The 18,402-nt window shown below is 57.4% G+C and overlaps 1 protein-coding gene across 5 annotated transcripts in view; it reads right to left on the minus strand.

The window, feature by feature from the left end:
- CDC42BPB (CDC42 binding protein kinase beta) overlaps positions 1-18,402 on the minus strand; it is a 102,835-nt gene continuing 84,433 nt past the window's right edge. For 2 of the 5 annotated variants that reach the window (XM_068990917.1, XM_068990914.1), the window contains 17 exons: positions 16,842-16,921; positions 13,676-13,765; positions 13,328-13,405; positions 12,026-12,131; positions 11,385-11,521; positions 10,740-10,879; positions 9,499-9,580; positions 8,148-8,364; positions 7,971-8,033; positions 6,398-6,994; positions 3,842-3,939; positions 3,683-3,767; positions 3,471-3,588; positions 3,282-3,399; positions 2,826-2,934; positions 2,674-2,744; positions 1-243 (listed from right to left, as the gene is read on the minus strand). In XM_068990917.1, the coding sequence (XP_068847018.1) occupies positions 112-243; positions 2,674-2,744; positions 2,826-2,934; positions 3,282-3,399; positions 3,471-3,588; positions 3,683-3,767; positions 3,842-3,939; positions 6,398-6,994; positions 7,971-8,033; positions 8,148-8,364; positions 9,499-9,580; positions 10,740-10,879; positions 11,385-11,521; positions 12,026-12,131; positions 13,328-13,405; positions 13,676-13,765; positions 16,842-16,921 (2,321 nt within the window). In that variant the 3' untranslated portion in view covers positions 1-111. Of the gene's footprint in view, positions 244-2,673; positions 2,745-2,825; positions 2,935-3,281; positions 3,400-3,470; positions 3,589-3,682; positions 3,768-3,841; positions 3,940-6,397; positions 6,995-7,970; positions 8,034-8,147; positions 8,365-9,498; positions 9,581-10,739; positions 10,880-11,384; positions 11,522-12,025; positions 12,132-13,327; positions 13,406-13,675; positions 13,766-16,841; positions 16,922-18,402 lie in introns of those variants that run through there. The other 3 variants (XM_068990915.1, XM_068990916.1, XR_011146293.1) reach the window with 3 other exon arrangements.

Genomic DNA, 18,402 nt, shown 5'->3' on the forward strand with positions numbered 1-18,402 from the left:
ATCTACAAGTCGACTCTACGTCTCCTTGGACAACACTGGAGGCTCAGCTCAGTCTTGGCACTGGCGCTGGAGGCCGCCCGGGCCCCGGCCCTGTGGCGGGAGCCAGCGGCTTCAGGCGTCGTGGGACGGCTGCTCCAGGCCCTCGAGGGGCAGCTGGCTCCTGTGGGGGGAGTTGGGGCTCGGCGGGCCGCTGGGGTTGGAGCTGTTGGATGGAGTTGAGTGTTTGGTGGAATCTGAATCAGGCTGTGAAGACAGAACAGGGAAAGCGTGAGAACCATCCCCTGGGCCTGCAAGGGCAGCTCCCTGGGCAGGGGCAGCCCTGCTGTCTCCTTCTGAGATATGAGGACACACTCTCTACAGACTTTTCATGTGGCCCCTGCTGGAGAGATCACAAACCAAGGCCCAACACCACCGATAACTCATGCAACTATTACAAAAAGGAGTAACTCTGCCGTGAAGAAACCAGGCAGTGTGGCAACCAAGTGGTCCAAGGTCACAGACGTGAGGCTCTTTCATGCTAAAAGCACAGGGGATAGAGAGGAACTTTCTCCACGTGACAGAGATGTCAGTGAGCAGCCCACTAACTTCACGCCCAGTGGTGAAAGGCAAAGCTCCCCGTTCAAAGCAGGAACGAGGCCAGGCTGCTGCCGTCACTGCTGCTCAATAACGTGCTACAAGGTCCAGCCACTGGGTGAGTAAAGACGGCATCCACGAGGGGAAAGAAAGAAGGAAAAGCATCTCTGCTCACAGCTGACCAGACTCTGTAGGGATAAAAACACTAAAGAGCTTAATGGCTTCAGTAAAGCTGCAGGATGCAAGGTCAACCCCAAAATCAGTTCTGCTTCTATACACCAGCAATGAGCAATCTGAAAAGGAAACTAAGAAAACAATTCCATTTACAATAGCATCCAAAAGGGTAAAGTATATCTAAGAATAGGTTTAACCAGAGGTGACAGATCTGTATACTAAGACCATAAACACTGCTGAAAAATTTTAAAAAGACCACCTGAATAAATCAAAAGGCATCCCATCTTCATGGACTGGAAGACTACTGTTAAGATGGCAACATTCCCCACGTGATCAACCTACAGATTCAATGTAGTCCTTCCCAAATTCCTAAAGGACTTTTTGGGGGAGGCATAGAACTGGAAAAGCCAATCCTGAAATTCACATAGAATAGCAGAGGACCCAGAAGAGTCAAAAGAAAACTGCATAAGAAAAAGCTGGAGGACTCACACTTCCCGAACTCGCTACTTCAAAATGTACCACTGGGACTCGCCTGCCAATTCAGGGGACACGAGTTCGATGCCTGGTCGGGAAACTAAGATCTCACACACCACGGGCCGACTAAGCCCATGCTCCACAGCAGGAGAAGCCACCGTGAAGAGAAGCCTGTGCACCGGCAAAGAGCAGGCCCCGCTCACTGTAACTAGAGAAAGCCCGGGCAGCAACCGAGACTCGGGCAGCCACCAATAAATAAAGCTGAGGGAGAAGCTAAGAGACTGTCCTGAAAATGGGGGACGAACAGATGCGTTGTGCTAGCTCTCAGGTTACAGGTGGTGCAGCAGAGGCTCCAGGAATAGGAACATGTAAAGAAAAGAATTTAACAAATACTAAAGGGTGACCCTACAGGATAGAGGGAAGTAAGTGGTGCCATGTGCTTTAGAGAGAAAGCGGCTCAGATCTCACCCACATGCGCTAAGACACACTTACACGCTCTCACACCCCCTCAGACACTTTCACAACACAATGACAGAAAGGAAAAGCCTGCCAAGTTCTCAGAGAGTGAAAGAGAATTTATCTTAATTGAAAAAGAGAGACTAGACTGTATAAGAACTAAAAATTTCTATGTGTTATATTTCTATATGACAATACCTTTACAATTAAAAACAAAATTAAAACGTCAGTGATAGTGGGAAAAGTACTCGCAACAGGTTAATACCCACAATCTACGAAGAGTTTCTGTGAACAAGTAGGAGCAGACAGTCCCTCAAGAGCAGCTGGGTGAAGGGTGCAGAGGTGGCCTTGGAGGAGCCAACAGCCAACCCTCAAACCTGGAGCTCCGGGCGGGCCAGGAAGGTGAAGGACTCGCGAGGTTGGAGCCCTGTTTCTGCCGTCAGCTCAGCAGCCCTGCGCCCCTCGCCTCCCATCACAGAAGTGCTGCCGGGGCCCAGCCCTCACGCCACCCTGCCTCCCGCTCTCCTCCCCCACCACATGGGCGGACTGAGGACACTGCTGTCTGCAGTGGGACCGCCCGAGAACACTGTGTTGACCCTCAACACTCCGATCCCACGGGGCTGTCGGAGGAGGACACAGAGCAAGCTGCAAAGGCCAGCTGGGCACCTCCTGGAGTTCCAGCCATGTGTGCGAGACTACACAGAAAAGCCGGCGGGAGCAGCCGCCCTGCACGCTCCAAGCACGCGGATGCCCACCCAGTCAGCGCCAGGGAGGAGAGCTGGGCCCCAGCACCTCAGGGGCCCTTGGCCGCACCCTCCTCAGCTAGGCCAGGGGGCCAAGCCACTGGGCAGCAGGGCCTGAAGGAGTCCTCGGTCTCCTGAGGCCACGACCAGGAGGAGAGAACCCTCTCCTTTCTCCCAACAGACTCACAGCTGCCGCTCCAGGGCAGCCTAAGCCTCAGACCTCGGGCCTCCGCCTTCACCAGGCGAACCTCACCTCTTTGTCAAAGTCCTGGTCAGGGTCAGACATACTCCTTAGCGGCACAGCCACTCCTGGTTCAGATCCCCCTACAAAACAAAGTCGGCCATCACCCTGGGGAGACACTTGAGAGCAGAACCACAAGCCCAGCCCCATTTCCAGGCCCCTACCTGACGAGGGCCACGAGACATAGGGCTTGTTCCTGGGTGGAGGCGGGCGGGACAGGCTGGCGGGGGCGGGGCCCGGCAGCCTCTCCTCCTGGGCCACAGGCACGGAGCTCTGCGCAGAGAGCAGTGTGTCAGCTCGGGAACATGCACCGGCTGCCGGAGGCGGGTAGCCAGGCCCCGGGCAGAGTGCGCAGGCCATGGAGCCTGAAGCACCACCAGGCGGAGGCCCTGGGCCTCCGTGGGGAAACAGGCTGGGAAAGCCCTCTGGAGAGCTGCAGCGGGTCAGCTTTGCGCTAAAAACTGGCAGTGAGAGAGCAAGGTATGCTACCTGCCCTTACTGCGCTGTTCCAGCAGTCGTTTTTGACAGCGGTTTCCTCACGACCCCGTAAGAGACGGTGACGGCCACAGACCCTTGGGGAGCCATGGGGAGGGGGTGCGGCGGGATCGGCCGGGGCTCACCAGAGGCAGGTCCATGAGCGCCTGCATGCCGTCACCCGGGCCCATGTGCGCCACGTGGTTGAAGTTGGTGGGGTTGGAGATCATCTTGGACCGCAGCTCCGGGTCTCTGAGCATCTCCCTGCAGACGGAGGCGGCGTGAGGCCCCGCCCCATCCCTGCCCCCACCCCGCCCCGCCCCCGCGGCTCCTACCGCCGCTGCTGCAGCCGCTCCTCCTCCGGGACCTTGAAGACGAAGCGTCTCTTGCTCCGGGTCCGCAGCATCTGCTTCCGGCTGTTGTCCGAGGTGTCGGGCACGTTGAGCACGGTTCCTGTGGGCCAGGGAAGGGTCGCACGGCTGCTGACTCCTGGGACGCCCCCTGCCACTCCACTCCATCCTCCGCTCCCTCCGCAATAAGGGCTCACCTGAGGCCTTGCTCTTGAAATAGATCAGGCGGGGAGGCTCACAGTTGAGGAGGTTCAGGCTGCCTTCCAAGTTCAGGGGCCGAATCTGTGTTGGGAACGATGGGTGAGGTGGCTGCCTTGCGCAGGCGGCGGGCACCACACACGCACCCCGAGCCTTACCCTGCGCAAGCCGACCGTCTGCACCCACTCCATGGTGCGCACATCGAAGACGTCCACGCCATACTCGCTATACACCGTGACGTGCGTGGGGCTGCAACCTGGCACACACGGAGCAGAGGGGTGAGCCTGGGCTGCCCGGTGCCAGAGGCCACTCGCCCGCACGGGGGTGCGTCGGCCCAGGCCTCGGGGCCCCCACTGCGGAGGGAACCTCCGCTCCTGACATCTGACAGCGTTTTAAATACCACTACGCATTGAACACTGACTACCTACTCAAAACTTCGATTTTCATTTAGCTTGCTTGCTATACAGTTATAGCAGAAGCTTATTACTGTTACTTCAGGCTGAATGCATTGCAAATCCAGGCAGGGGCCTAACGTTTTTTCCTTAAGGCAAACTCCTTCTTTGAGATTCCAGGAAGTCAGACTTCTGAGTAAATACTTAAAATCTCCCCCAAGAAACTACCGATCTGCTCCGAGTGAGGCGCTGGCCTTCCCCGAAGCTGTCTGCAGGGCACCCTCCTGGAGCCGGTCTGAACACACACAGTGACAATCTCCCTCCTGCCACGGGCTGGGGACCTGCTGCTCTCCCCTCTCACAGCGAACAGTCTGGATGGAAGACCCTCCTGGGGCAGGGCTGGGAGATGGAGGCCTGCTGGCCCGCCAGCACCTGAGGTCTACAGGGACAGGAACTTTCCAACCATTAGGACAATGGGGCAGACATGTGAGCCAGCCCAGAGAGCATCCTGGAAGGTGCAGCTGTCACACCGAGTGGACAGGGGGCTCTGGCTCAGCCTAGGTTCCTGTCCTATGTCCCAGGGCTGGAAGTCACTCCTCACCACATCACACTTAACTGCATTTCTAAAAAGCTTCTGCTATGTTGCTATTAGATTCCAAATGGGCTGCCTGATCACACCTGTTCTTTGGAGCACAAAAAAGAAAATACAACAGGATTTAGGGAACAAAAGATGCTGAAACCAGTCGCCAAACTGTCCCGGAAGTGACATTTCGGACAAACCGTGAGGCCTCCTGAGAGCTGCACATGATGAAGAGGGCCCTGAAGGGCCTCAGAGACCTCACCCACGTGGGGGCTCCAGGGGCAGCTCCCCTCATGCGGGAACATGTGGGGCTCCGTCTGCAGACAGTTTACTGACAGACTGATACACTCAGCTGCCCACTTAAAAAAAATAGTAACCGGTTAAATGAGCAGGAAGGCCCCTGCTGTGCGGCTGGGCAGGTCACCGCGCTGTGTGGTTCCCAGGCTGCTCCTCGGAAGGATGGGGCTCCTGTAGCCGGGGTGGGGTGGTGCGTGTGTGAGAGGACGCGCGTGCTCACGTGGGGCTCGAGATGAGCAGGAAGCAGCGCTAGTGCTCCACCGAGAGCTCCTGAATGAGCCTTGCAGCTCTAGAACTGGCTGGTGTCTGTGCCGTGCACAGAGATGAACCGAGCACAGAAGACGAGAGAGGGCTGGACTCGGAAGAGAATGCAGCAACCTTGACGCCAGCTCCCTCACAGCCAAGATCAGAGCGCATGGCCCCCAGCAATCTGTATCCCGCTGGGGTTACCAGGTGGCTGCGAGCCCATTCCTGCACTGGCCACCCACGAGGATGAGGGGGCGCGGCGGGAGAGACCAGGAGGGGAGATGCTGAGGCCATAGCTGCCCACACCGTGCCTGGGCCCCAGCCAAGGGCGAACAAGGCCGAGAAAGAGCCAGCTCCCCTCGGGCCCCGGCTCCTGGTCACAGCCCATGGGGGCTCTGCCAGCCCCCCTCGGGCCCCGGCTCCTGGTCAGCCCATGGGTGCTGTGCCAGCCCCCCTCGGGCCCCGGCTCCTGGTCACAGCCCAGTTTAGTGACGCCAGCGACAAGGCAGACCCAAGAGGATACTTTAAGGGAATCAGGGAAAAACAGGACACCCCCTCCTGCCTGCCAGCTGGAAGTTCACATGTGACGTGTGGGTGACCACGCAGACCACCTCCTATGTCCTGTATTGAGCAGGCAGGATCTGCGGTCAGGCTCTTTGACATGAGAGCAGATGGCAGGCCGGCAGGGCGTGGAGCACAGACTCCAGCGGCTGGCGCCGTCATCCTGGCAGAAGGACGCTCGGTTGAGCACCCGGAGCGGCTCCTGCCCGTAGCACGGCGTCTGTCCCGAGAGGACCCCGCCCCAGAGGTCAGGGCTGAGTGCTTTCTGCCCAAGGAAACCTGTAGCTTGTTGTCATGACCGTGTTAAGTTTACACGTCACCAAGAACATCTTTTTAAAAAGTGAAACAACGCAGGTCCTTCTCCCATCCGCCTTGCCTTCCCCCTGCGAGGCCAGCCAGCTGCTCGGCTCCTAAGCTGAGGGCCCCCCAATGGAGGGGTGGGCAAGCCCAGCTGGCCGGCCAGGGAGTGGCCCCAGGCCCACCCTGTCCTCTGCAGCAAGCTGGGGGTCCGCCTCTCCTGCCGCCCACCCCGAGCACTCGGCTGAGGGGCGGGAGGACAGACCGAGGCAGGGAGGACACGTGCTGATCAGCGGGGTGGCGGCGGCGACGGGGTACGGCAACAGGAAACATATACATACTACAGGCAACAGGCGCCGCAGGCCACATGAGCTCCCGAGCGCGCGACCTCCGACCTTGCGGGTCCACGTACAGTCCCATGTGGCTGAAGCAAAGCAGGTACTCCTCACTTTTGAGCTCCACAGCACAAAGGGCATCAAAAGACTGTTGTGAGAGGAACGTAAGCGAGGGGTCATTGGGATTTACCAGGTTTAGAGCCTGCCCATCTCCCTGGGTGCTCAACAGAGAGAACCCGGAAGGGTAGCCAACACAGAGCCTGTCCTTGACCGCGGCCATCCACTGCACATTGCCAGGGGCCACGAGCTCGCTGAGCTTCCGGTGGAAAGGCTTAGTTCTCTGGATCTCATAGCAAAGGACCAGCCGCTTCACTGCCACGAACAGGCAGGTGGGGCCGCTCTTCTTCAGCGTCCCGGTCGCTATGAGCTGGCAGCCTTTCGTCTCCGGAAGCTTGATGTCCGTGTTGTTCTCTGCCCCATCAAAGGAGGACCACGGACAGAGGTGGACGTGGTGGTTCCGGCCGCAGAGGAGAACGGCGACTCTCTCTTTGGGGGCGAGCTCGATCTGGTACACCTTCTTGTAGTCAGCCACACGGACGATCACTGTGGGACGGGGCGGGAGCGTGAGGCGAGGGCTCTGCACATGCCGCCCCCCCCCCCCCCCCCGCCGAAGCCCTCCTGGTCCACACCCTGCTGTCTCCGCCGCTGTGTCGTCTCTCTCATAGCCCGGGCCCAGACCCCTGGCTGGGAGGTGCTGAGTGCAGGGAGGCCCTGAGGGTGCACCCTCGATTCCCCCTCATCCCTGAACCCAAGACCCTGCATCTGGACACCAAAGGGCTGTCACCAGCTTCACTGGACCCTTAGATACACTCGCAGGATGCACCCACCTGTTCCTGGGGGCCCCAGACCAACCCAGGACCCTCGACACCCTCCCTGGGTCAGGACCTCCACTGGGGTTTGAGTCAGAGTCCTGGGTCTGGATCCTGATGGGGAACAGCTCCGCAAGAGCAGCCACCACCCCAGGGCCACACGCGCTCCCCACTCTTCCCTGGGGCTGGAGCGCCAAGACCCCGGGCTCCCGGGGAAGGGGCCACCAGCCCCTCAGGGAAGCCCCCTGTTCCCCAGGGAGACCCCTGGAGCCAGGCCCAGGCAGTCATCTGGGAGACTCAGGGATACTCCTGCTTTTTCTTCTGGGAGGAACGAAAGGTCAAAACGTGAAGCAAGGAAGGAGCGTTTTGTCTGATGAAGCCTCAGTGTGCCCGGGAATTAAGGACCCGTCTCCCCTCACCCCATCCTTCCTGGGAGGACTCTCGAGACTGCTCTCGGCATCTCACTGGACCAGGCGGGCCCTGCCTGCAGCCCATGCGGCGGGCGGACAAGTGCCAGACAGCTGTCCACCGTCTGTCTCATTTGTGGCCTGTTCCTCTCCTCAGCCGCTGGCCGATCCCCTTCTCTGTGAAGCTCTCTGATGCGGAAACTGAACTCTGCTATCCAGGGAACCCACCTTAATGCCTATGCGTCCCCACCACTGACCCGTGCCTGTGGCACAGAGCGGACGGCCCAAGCGCCACACACTCACCATCCCGGGTCACCTCTATGACGTAGAGCCCTTCCTCGAGGCCAACGGCGATCCGGTCCCCGTCTGCGGACGACGCAAAAGAAGTCACGATCCTCTGTCTCTGGAGTTAACTATGAGTTCCCACGATGCCCACCCGCCCTGGCCCCCGGAACGGGCACCGTGGCGCGGGACGCGCACCCAGGATGGCGGCCGTGAGCACGGCCTTGATGAGGGGCAGCGAGCTGTCGTAGGCTTCCTGGGGGACGTGCACCGCCTGGCTCTGCAGGCGGTTCTTCTGGAGGATGGCCTGCAGGCCCTCCAAGATCCCCACCCACTTCCGCTTCTCGTTCTCGTTCTCTGTCAGGATGAGTAGCGAGCTGGTCTTAGAAGGCGCACCTAAGAGAGAGGCCGTCACCTTCAGGACAGAAAACAAGACAGACGAGTCGTAAGACAACGGCACACAGAGCCAGCGCCAGGCGGCCTGGAGGGGTGAGCCTGAGGCTGCTGCCCGGAGCGCTCCCTCCGAGGGCTGCTGGGATCCTGGTCCAGCCGCCTGCAGGGGCCACGAGCAGCCTGACCTCTGAGGGCAGGGCACTCCACTCTCACCAAAACCGGCTAACTGTTTGCTCTAACTGCTCTTGTCACAGCTGGGAAACACACTCTCAGATCGTGTCCAGCAAGAGTGGGAGTTCCCTGGCAGTCCAGTGGTCAGGATGCCACACTCTCACTGCCAAGGGCCCAAGTTCAACCCCAGGTCAGGGAACTGAGATCCCAGAAGCTGCACGACACAGCCAAAGCAGAGAAAAAAGGCAGAGAGAAAGGGGAGAAACAAAGCAGTGCGCAAGGACAGGGCTCTCGCACACCCACCTCCCGGGGGCTCCCCCGCCAAGCACCAGGAGCCGCGCACGACTCTAGCTGCTACAGAATCGTCCGGGCACACAGTGACGGCGACTCTCTGTACTGTGTACAGAGGCAGGTTCTGAACAGAGACATGATTTAACAGAAAATGATCCGTGGTCTTGGTTGTGTGGTCGACCAGATTTTACTGTAGCTGTGAAAATCCCCAGCGGAGGGGGAACTCATTCTTCTGGAAGCTTCCTGAAGCCACAGCACCCACCACCAGCCCAGCAGGGCGCGCCCAGCGGGGACACCCCGCCTCCGCCAACAAGGCTGCTGACGGCAGCATCTACCTTTTTCTTTCCTGCTTTGCTCAGGTTAATGCCCAGTGAGTCCCCGGGAGGGAGGCTGAAGGGCCCGTTTCCCTAGTGCCAACTCATGAGGCAGCTTCAGCGTTCAGTGCCCTGGACGGAGGGGCCAGGACAGACACACCGAGGACAAGGATGGAGCTGGTAGGCCTGGCACTGGGGGGCTGGTGGATGGATGAGCGGAGAGGCTGACAGTCTAGAGAAACAGGAGGTCCCTTCACGCGAACTCCTTGCTACCACACTAGAAAATGCTCATTAACATGCTCATTAACCTTTTCATTTTAACCACATGCACTTCTTTAATGATTAATGAAACATGTTGAAAAACCAGGAAGAAAACGTACCCTGAATATACATGGAATATCTCGGCGTGAGGCATGTATGACGTCTGAAGCCAGGACAGAGCTCACAGAGAACTCTTCATCTCTGTAAGAAATAACACATTCAGAACAGGGGGCCCGTCCTCCACCCGTGGGACCTTGGTGAGAGATGACACCTCTGGGAAAACCTTCCAGAACACAATGGTGGCTCCCTGCCTCCACCCAGATAGGAAACACTGACACTGACAAAACCAGCCCTTACAGAGGGTAAGACTGTCGCGTGTGCTTTGATGGCGGGGGGTGTCCGGGACTAAACCCTCCCCGAGCCACAATGTTCTAGCTGTGCCAGGCCGTGCGGCAGGCACACACCACACCTCTGCTGTGTCCTCTGCTTGGCTGTAAACAGGGGAATGAAGTCTGCCGTGGCAGCCGGGGAGTCACCCCCAGCAGCTCTTGACCCTGGGCTGTGAGCAGCAGACGCCCGGGAAGCTCAGTGTATTCTCAGCATGGCTGGGCTGGGCACACCTGTGTTTGTGTGCGCACGCGCATGCGTGCGTGTGTGTGTGTGTGTGTGGGGATGCGCAGGACCACCTGGGGACGTTTCCAAACCGCAGGTGCCCCTGGTCACCCCTGCCCCACGGGCCCCCCAGGTACTGACACTGCCGAGGCAGCTGCAGGGCAGATGGCAGAGCAGCTGGCTGAGGCAGGTGGCACAGCGACAGGCTCTCCACGTGGGGGATGTGGCCGCTTTGTCAGCTGCACCCTCAGGCTCCAAGCTAAGCTCGCCCTGTTTCTTAACTGGCTTAGTCTTCTCACAGCCCCAGGCCTCACAGCGTTGCTATTCTGCCCATTTCAGGGAGTGGGACGTTTACGGGGGGCTCCGCGTTTTCCTGTGTCGATGGCAGGAGGGAGCTGACAAGGCACAGGGGGGTTGTGAGAGGTGCCGCTGAGCGGACGCGGTGGCCACAGGGAATCAGGGCTCCCAGAGGCAGAGCACACAGGCCACCCCAGGCTGCGCGGTGCGTGGGCTGTATTCTCTTTGTTCCGGGGTACATAGTTTTCTCATCAGATGCCTATTTGGCAAATCATTCAGGGCAAAATCATCCATAGCAGGAAAGTTTCTAGCGGGCCCGTTACAGGGTGGCATGACAACTAAGGATATGAAGGAAGGAACAAGGTTAAAGACGACCAAGCAGCGAACCCCTGCTGTAACATACGCAGGTCAGGTGACACGCCCAGGACGAGGGCAGACCGCACACACTGACCTGAGGTCCAGGACTTGGCTGGCCAGGACGCCGGGCTGGGCGGACTTGCCCTCGGGGAGGTCGTACAGGAAGAGCCTGCAGTCACAGACCACCGCGAAGGCTCGCTGCCACCCCTTCTTCACCCCGGTTGGTTTGGGGATCTGCAGATCAAAGTGACCGTGTCCCGCAGGGCCAGGGCACCAGTCGCAGGCAGTGGAGAGGCAGGCCCGGGAGAATTCTTGGAGGTGGCTGCCGTGCCGGGGTCCACCCCGGCTGCTGCTTGGCCGGCCCAGGCTGGTAGCAGAGCTGCATCTGGGCCCAGGAAAGCTCAGGACGCTGATGGGGAGGAGCCCGCCATCACTGACAGGGTTGCAGGGGACAAGGTGGGTGGCTCAGCGTGGGCGTGCTCACAGCAGACGTGGCGTGGCGTGGAGTGCTGGGCCCGGCACAGCGCCTTCAAATGGCACTGGGGTTAAAGTCCATCAGCCCAGGAGGTGGGACAAGAGGCCTTGGATGGGTGCTTCTGCGGGGTCCAGAGGACCCCAGGAGGGCAGGGCACACGGAACCGGCACATGGGGCAAAGGGACGGATTTCCAGTGCAGCCGGGCATGGCTGTGGTCAGCAGGCTGGCCGCCTGCCGGAGCATGGCCGTGGGTCACATCCTACCTTCACGTAGCCCTTGTAGGCTGTTCCTATGCCTCTCTGCACGTCCACACCTAGAGGCCGCTTGGACTGCTCAGGGGGGATGGGGCACACCTGGGGGGCGCGGTCTTTGCAGGACACGTGGCAGGCAAACGAGCACACTGCAAAAGCATGGGCTGTGCTGTGAGACCTGCACCCCCGAAGCAGCGGCCGCGGGGGATGTGTGGCACCCCCAAAAGGGAACAGTTCCCATGGACGCGGGGCCGATTAACTTCTCTGCACACTCATCGGCCCCAGCACAGGGCAGGCACACGACTCGGCGGCGTAAATTGCTAGTAATGACAGACCCGGAAGAACAGAAGCCACATGGCGGTGCTTCTCTCTAGACGACTTGCTAATAAAATATTTTAAAGCTCTTTTTTTTACTCTGCTTTCCTTTACTTTGGAAAACAGATGTGGATGTTAATTTTACAGCAAACAAGGATGAGCAGGTGCCCTGGCCGCCCCGGAGCAGCGTACTGTCCACTGCAGCAGGACTTCAACCACGGCTGGGCCCGGCTCAGCCAACAGAGGAGCCTGCGGGGGCCCCTCCCGGTGGGGCCACCCCAGGCTCCAGGCCTTCACCACCCCCGCCCCGCGCCCTCGCGGCGGGCGGGCGCACTCACCGTCGCAGGCATAGCCCTGGCGGACCAGCCCCACCATCAGGGAGGTGCAGTGGCTGCACTGCGTGGGGCTGGAGAAGGACTTGACGCTCAGCTGGTGCGCCTTCGGCTGCAGGAAGGACATCGGGGGTGAGACAGGGAGGTGAGCGTGGGGCCGCCTACTTGGGAGCAAACGTTTCAACCTCTGGGGTGCGACCTCGAGAGGCTGAATCGCATGCTTTCACCATGAGGTACGTGGCTCCCAGGGGTGCCATCCACGGAGAGGCTGACCCAGAGAACGAGCCCACATGCGCCTCCCACAGCGAGCACCCTCGCTGCCCACACTGGCGAGGCTGGGGGGTCAGGGCGGAGACACCGCTGGTAACACACTGGCGTGAGCCCCTCGCCTGCAGGGGCTCCAGGGCTGGCCTGGGCCACATTTTGGGGTGCACAGTCCTGCCACAGCAGCTCATTCCTCCCAGGAAGAGTCTGGAAAAACCCAACACTCCTCACTGGGAGAGCGGACAGGGGATGACGGACAATGGAGTGAGAGCCACAGCGCTGGTGAAGCTCAAGGCAGCAAAGGGGAAGGACCAGCGCCCTTCAGGGCACACTGTGCTGCCATATGCCAGCACAAGGGCTCGACCAGCACAGAGCCCAGAGCCCGGCCTGCTCTCTGCCTCCCTGAGAGCTACAAGCCCAAAGCCTGGCTGTTGGCTCAACTCAAATGAAACCAAGCCCCCTGTCTCTAGCAGGCATGGCTGTCTGTGTCTTTCGCCTTAAGAGAGGCTGTGCCTACATTAAAGAAGAAAAGCACCCAGCACATGAGGCCAGATACCTGCTAAACTGGGAACCTAGGACCTCATCACACCTGAACGCTGGGCTCAGCTTTCCAAGGTACACTGACGAGCAGAAGTTAGGAAGTGGCACTTTCAGCAGCTTTCCATTTATGTGGGGGGAAAATTGCCTCCCATAAGCCACATGGTTCTCTAGAGCCCGAAGTGCAACCAGATACATGGGAATACACGTGAAGCAGGGACTTAACAGACACTTAACAGAGAGCGGCACTCTATCGGGGAAGGAGATGCGGTCTGGGGAGAGAGGGAAGAGGACCGGGGAGACCAGACTCTGAAATTTTCCGATTAAAATGCATTCATGTGTCACTGGTTTAATTAAGAAAACACAGGGTCCTGACACTTTATGGCTCAACACACCACTCAGAACAAAACATTACTGTGTAAACGAAAACATTAAGTTCGGCTTGTTTACACAAAGTTGCCTAAAACCAAGAAACCCCCCCGCCCCCCAGGGAAGAGGAAGCCCTACCTTTGGTCCCGCCAGAGCGAGGGTTTGTGCAGTGGGCAGCGGTGCGGCGGGCAGCCTCTGAGGGGCCCGGGCCACGTCCTGGGGACAAGCGGGGACAAGTGAGCAGCGTCCAGCTCAGCGCACGCCTCACTCGGCAGCACTGATTAGCAGGAACTGTCCTGCGGTCTCAATCTCCACGGGACGGCCGTGGAGCTACCCTTGGCAGGCTGAGGCCCCAATGGGAATTCTCAACGAGGCCACCTCAGAGGGACAAGCTGTCAGGGTAGCGCCTGTGAGGGTCTGCGAGGCGCGCAGACATGGGGAGGGGGGCAGAGCCCGGCTCTTGGGGATCGACAGGGCGATGCTCACCTCCTGCTGCTCTGCGCCCGCGGCCACAGAGGCCGCTAAGGACGCCTCTGGCTTTGGAGCTTGTGTTTCTTGCTCACTAGTGGAGCTGGTCTGAAAACAAAGGCAGAGAAACACTGTGGGGATAAGGGAACTCATCCTGCAGAAGTCAGAGGCTAACTGCACGTTCTTCATTTAAAAAGTGCGTTTGGACCTGGGGTCCCAGCCCAGACTCATTCCTGCAGTATCCCACCACGGACCCCCATCTCACTCACAACTGTCTTGCCTTCCCGAGACCACTGCCCTCAGCGTCCTGGGGTGGGGGCGACCGTGAGGGAGGGTTACCACCGAGGCCTCACCCTCCAACCGCAGCCTGGCCTGCCCACCCTCTGAGCTCGCAGGCCATGACTCACTCTACACCCAGGAGCCCTAAGCTGAAGTAGCCATGTGCTCCAGAACCTCGTTTCTGGGACCGAGAATAAATTCTAACATCAAAAAGGGCTGTGGACCTATGACCAGAAGGAGGAATTTCCCTTTAAGTTCCATGACACAGGGAAGCAACGCTTGGTTCTAAGAATTCAAGACTCTCAAATTACTTTCACAAGCTAGAGCTAAAGCCACATTCTAAAACCACCTACAGACGACCTCAGGAGCGCTCCCGACTCGAACATTCCCTCGTCACCAGCAACTGTGTTTTACGAACACACACAATTTACATAGCCTTGTCAACAGGTGACCCAGGGTAGCTGGGCAGGCAGTTCCACACTGAAATCCCATCGAACCGCTTCAGAGAAACACTTTCCACTGGCTTGAATTAACCAGGCTGCTGCCTAAGGAGCCAAATTCACACGGGAAGCAGGGTGTGCACAGAAACACATGCGTGCCTACGTACTGTGATGTGTAAATCTGTAAGCACACTCGTAAGGGAAAGGCCAGATCAATTAGCCACAGATATAAGCAACTTTCCCCCATAAACGAGGTACATAAATGAGTTAGAGTTGCATTTTTAGATAAACGAAGGGCCAAAGAACATTTCGTAATCTAACTGTAGCCAAGGAGCAGCCCACTGGTCTCATTTAGCTGGACAATTGATCTAAAGGGTGCAGGCGGGATGGGGAGGGGCCGCACTCGGAGCGATGAGGGCGGGCCCCACGCTGGCAGTGACTGACTTCCTCCCAAGAGGCTGGCAGAGAGCATGTGTGGGAAGAGACGGAGCCCTTGCTTGTGACAGACAGAGGAATGAAAACCAGTGTTTCCACCTGAGACAGACCTCCAGGAAAACCTACTGGTTCAGTGCTGTGGCCAGCATTTTAGTGTGAACTACAGCTTCGCACGGGGAAGGCAGACCAGGAGCTCCTATCAGAAGATTCTCAGGTCTGCAAACCCTCCTAACACCCCTGACTCTGACCAAGGAGCTTTTCATCAGTAACTGTTCCTCCTACTTAAGTCACGGGGTAGGGAGGGATGAAAATTAAACGTGAGAAACAGCAGGAGTGCTGGCTACAGGGGACGGGGTCTAGGGTCACGTGCAGCCTGCCCCTCTGGCTGCCCCCGGTGACAGGAAGGACATGCTAGAGACCACCTGGCCCGTGGCCTGCCGCTGTCCACGAGCTCTAGAGAAAGGCCACCCCATCCTGGCCACGACGCGAGTCTCAGCCTCTTGGGAGTCTGTGTCTGGCCCTGCAGCGCTGGGAGGAGGCATGGGGCTGACCAGCAGCATGTGTCTGGAAGAGCTGCCAGTGTGAACAGTTACATGTATTTGCTTCTTAAAAACTGAGGACTTACGGGAAAAGGCGGCATCACACATTCGAGAAAAACCCCTCTTGACAGGTGCATGTAATAGGTGGGTGCCCAGAATGCACCCCCAGATCTGTGAGCAACACAGATCTGCTTGGGTTTTTTAACAACTGGGCTAGGCTAGGATCACGGTGGTCCGCTAACCTGCGGATGACCACTGGTACCTCCTGAGTCCCGCTGGGGCAGGTCCACAGACACCACCTCCACCTGAGGGCCAAGAAGCTTAGCATCCCCAGTGCTGAGCCAAGCGGCCTCCACTCGCAGGAAGCACATACCATCTCCGGTACAGAGTTCACATCAAACCATCCTACCCATGTCTAATCAAGAGGAAGAGTGGAGGACAATCTACAAGACAGCTGGTGCGGACGCTACAGAGATATCAGAGTTATAAAGGGGGGTGAGGTGGGGGCCGTGACTCCAGATGGAAGGAGACCAGAGAGACGCTGGCTCCTGGGCAGAGGGGGGGCAGCTGTGCAAACCATCCCTGCGGGGGGGCGGCCCTGTGCTCAGTGACCTCAGCAAAGAAGCACCAGACAGTTTAGTGTCTGGGGGTCACGATGCCTGCAACTCGTGCTCAAAAAGCTCCAAGTGTGCACGAGAGAGGGAGAGAGCAACGGGCAGAATGCCAGGCGAGAGGCACGTGTATGTTCGCCGTGCTACTTTCAGCCTTCCTGCAGGTGTACAGGGTTCTGGTAAAAAGGAAACAAAAGCAACGACAAACACACCAGGGGCCCCGCTAGTGAGACCTGCGGTCACTATGTTCACTGGCTCGTCTCAGGGGTGGCCAGGAAGGGTCCACCCTGCAGTTTGGGGAAAGAAGGACCGACTGCCCCATCTCCAAGGGGTGCAGTGAAGAGCCTCAGCGGCCGAGGAGGACGGGCCCAGCTGCTCCCGGGAGCTGCTTCCCGTCACGGGCGCTCTGGCTGCCTCCGGTGCAGTCACCCCGAGTGGAGGCCTGAGCTGCACCACCAGGACCTCCACAGGGGCCTAGAGCCGGGGTGTTCTTCCATACCACCCACCCCACCCATCGGCGAGTCTGCACAGAAGCCACTGAAGGGGTAATGTGACCGGCTGCAGGGGGAGAATGTGTGTTTTAAAAACTGTCTGAAACACTCACTACCCAGGCGGAGGCTGGCAGGGGTCTCTTCCCTGAAGGTGTCAAGCACCTCCTTCACCCCATGTGATTTAAGGAAGTGGGAACACTTCTCTGGGTACACTTCATGTACCTTAACCGTCTCAAACCTCACGCATTCAGCATCCCTGGTCAACAGCTGAGACAACTGTCTCATGTTAACTTACTGGTATGTTTGTGGTCACAGGTAGCCAAACCATATTAAACTATCAATATTTCTAATTTATCATAAATTCATTTGTCACTTAAAAAAACACTTACTCTAAATGTCAGATCATGTGCAAGAGGCGCAGTGTTGAAATACTCAAAAATAGAATCCTGAAAATCTGGAAGTTTGAGTCCTGTAAGAATAAAACAAGACTTGTCAAGGTACAAAATTTAAGACTGTTTCTTAAGCTTTATGGGAAGAATCAGTATCATCAAGACAGCGATTCTCTGTAAGTGAACTAACAAATATGATGCGATTACAGTAAAAATACCATTTGACTTGCCCCAGAGCTGGACATCCGGAGCAACCAAGAAGACTACCTGGGAGTCTCTAAGATGAGGGGCTAGGAGGGGAGGAGGCCTACCAAGTACTAATGCAGATTCACTGAAGCACATGTTCTAATTAGAAGCAGGGGTCCTGCCCATCGACAATGAACAAGGTGGAAACCCAGAAACAGCCCTCAGCCTCCATGGCAACTCATCTCATCTATGGTGAGACTGACATCTGAAGTCAGCATCGGGAGGAACTTTTAATAATTGGCATCAGACAACTAACAAGTCTCAGAAAAAAAGACAGAATGGGTCCTCCTCAAACTCTATGTCACAGTAACTTCCCAATGGATCAGTAATCTAAATTTTAAAAATGAAGCCACAGAAGTATCTGAAGAAAACATGGGTGAATTACTTGAACAACTGGGGACTTGGGGAATATTTCCCTATGACTTAAAAAAGGGAAAAAAACTAACAAATCTGACACATAAAAATTAAAATAGTGAAACAAAATGAAAACAGTAACAAAAAACACCTAATGCTTGGCAAAAAAAAAAAAAAAAACCAGGCAGCTTCCCTGGTGGCTCAGTGGTAAAGAATGTGCCTGCCAACACAAGAGCAGCCAGAGCAACGAGAAGCCTATCGCGTGGGCTCCTGCAGCAATGAAGGCCCGGCACAAGGACAGACAAAATTAAGAAGAAGAATAATAATAGTAAGCCAAGTAAAAAGACAAAAAGACAAACTAGGAAAATTATTTGCAACTTTTGTCAAACAAGACTCTAAAAAAAAAAAAAAAAAAAAAAGACTCTAGCCCTCAACATATAAACAGCTTCTAAAGCCACAATGGGAACTTATACAAATCCATAAACCACAGAGTGAGGTACAAACTGCCCTCAAACACATGAAAAGATGCGCAACCTCACTTGTTAAGAAATGTGAGTGTGGTGCCACTTCTCACCCGCTCCGAGCGAGGTCACCCCTGGTGGGCAAGGCTACAGGGCAGGGACCCCCACCCGCCCTGTGCCGGGGACACAGACCCACAGCCCGGGAGCAGAGCCCAGAGCCAGCACAGCTGAGCCTGAGTGTGCGCACGCTCACTTTCCACCAGCAGCTCTGCAGCAAATGTCGCACGCACACGGCACGCCCCGCGGCACGGGACTGCAGCGGCAGGACACCCAGCGGGTGCTGTGCCAAGCCGGCTGCACAAAGGACTCGGGCCAGCCAAGGGTCGTGGCCTCGCCTGAGCACAGGACAGGGCAGGGCAGGCCTCTGTGAGGCCTAACGATACAGACACAGGCACCTGCTTTATATTTTCAAGATGGAACAAAGGAAGAATACACCGGAA

This window comes from Capricornis sumatraensis, chromosome 19, assembly GCF_032405125.1.
Source record: "Capricornis sumatraensis isolate serow.1 chromosome 19, serow.2, whole genome shotgun sequence".
Classification (NCBI taxonomy): domain Eukaryota; kingdom Metazoa; phylum Chordata; class Mammalia; order Artiodactyla; family Bovidae; genus Capricornis; species Capricornis sumatraensis.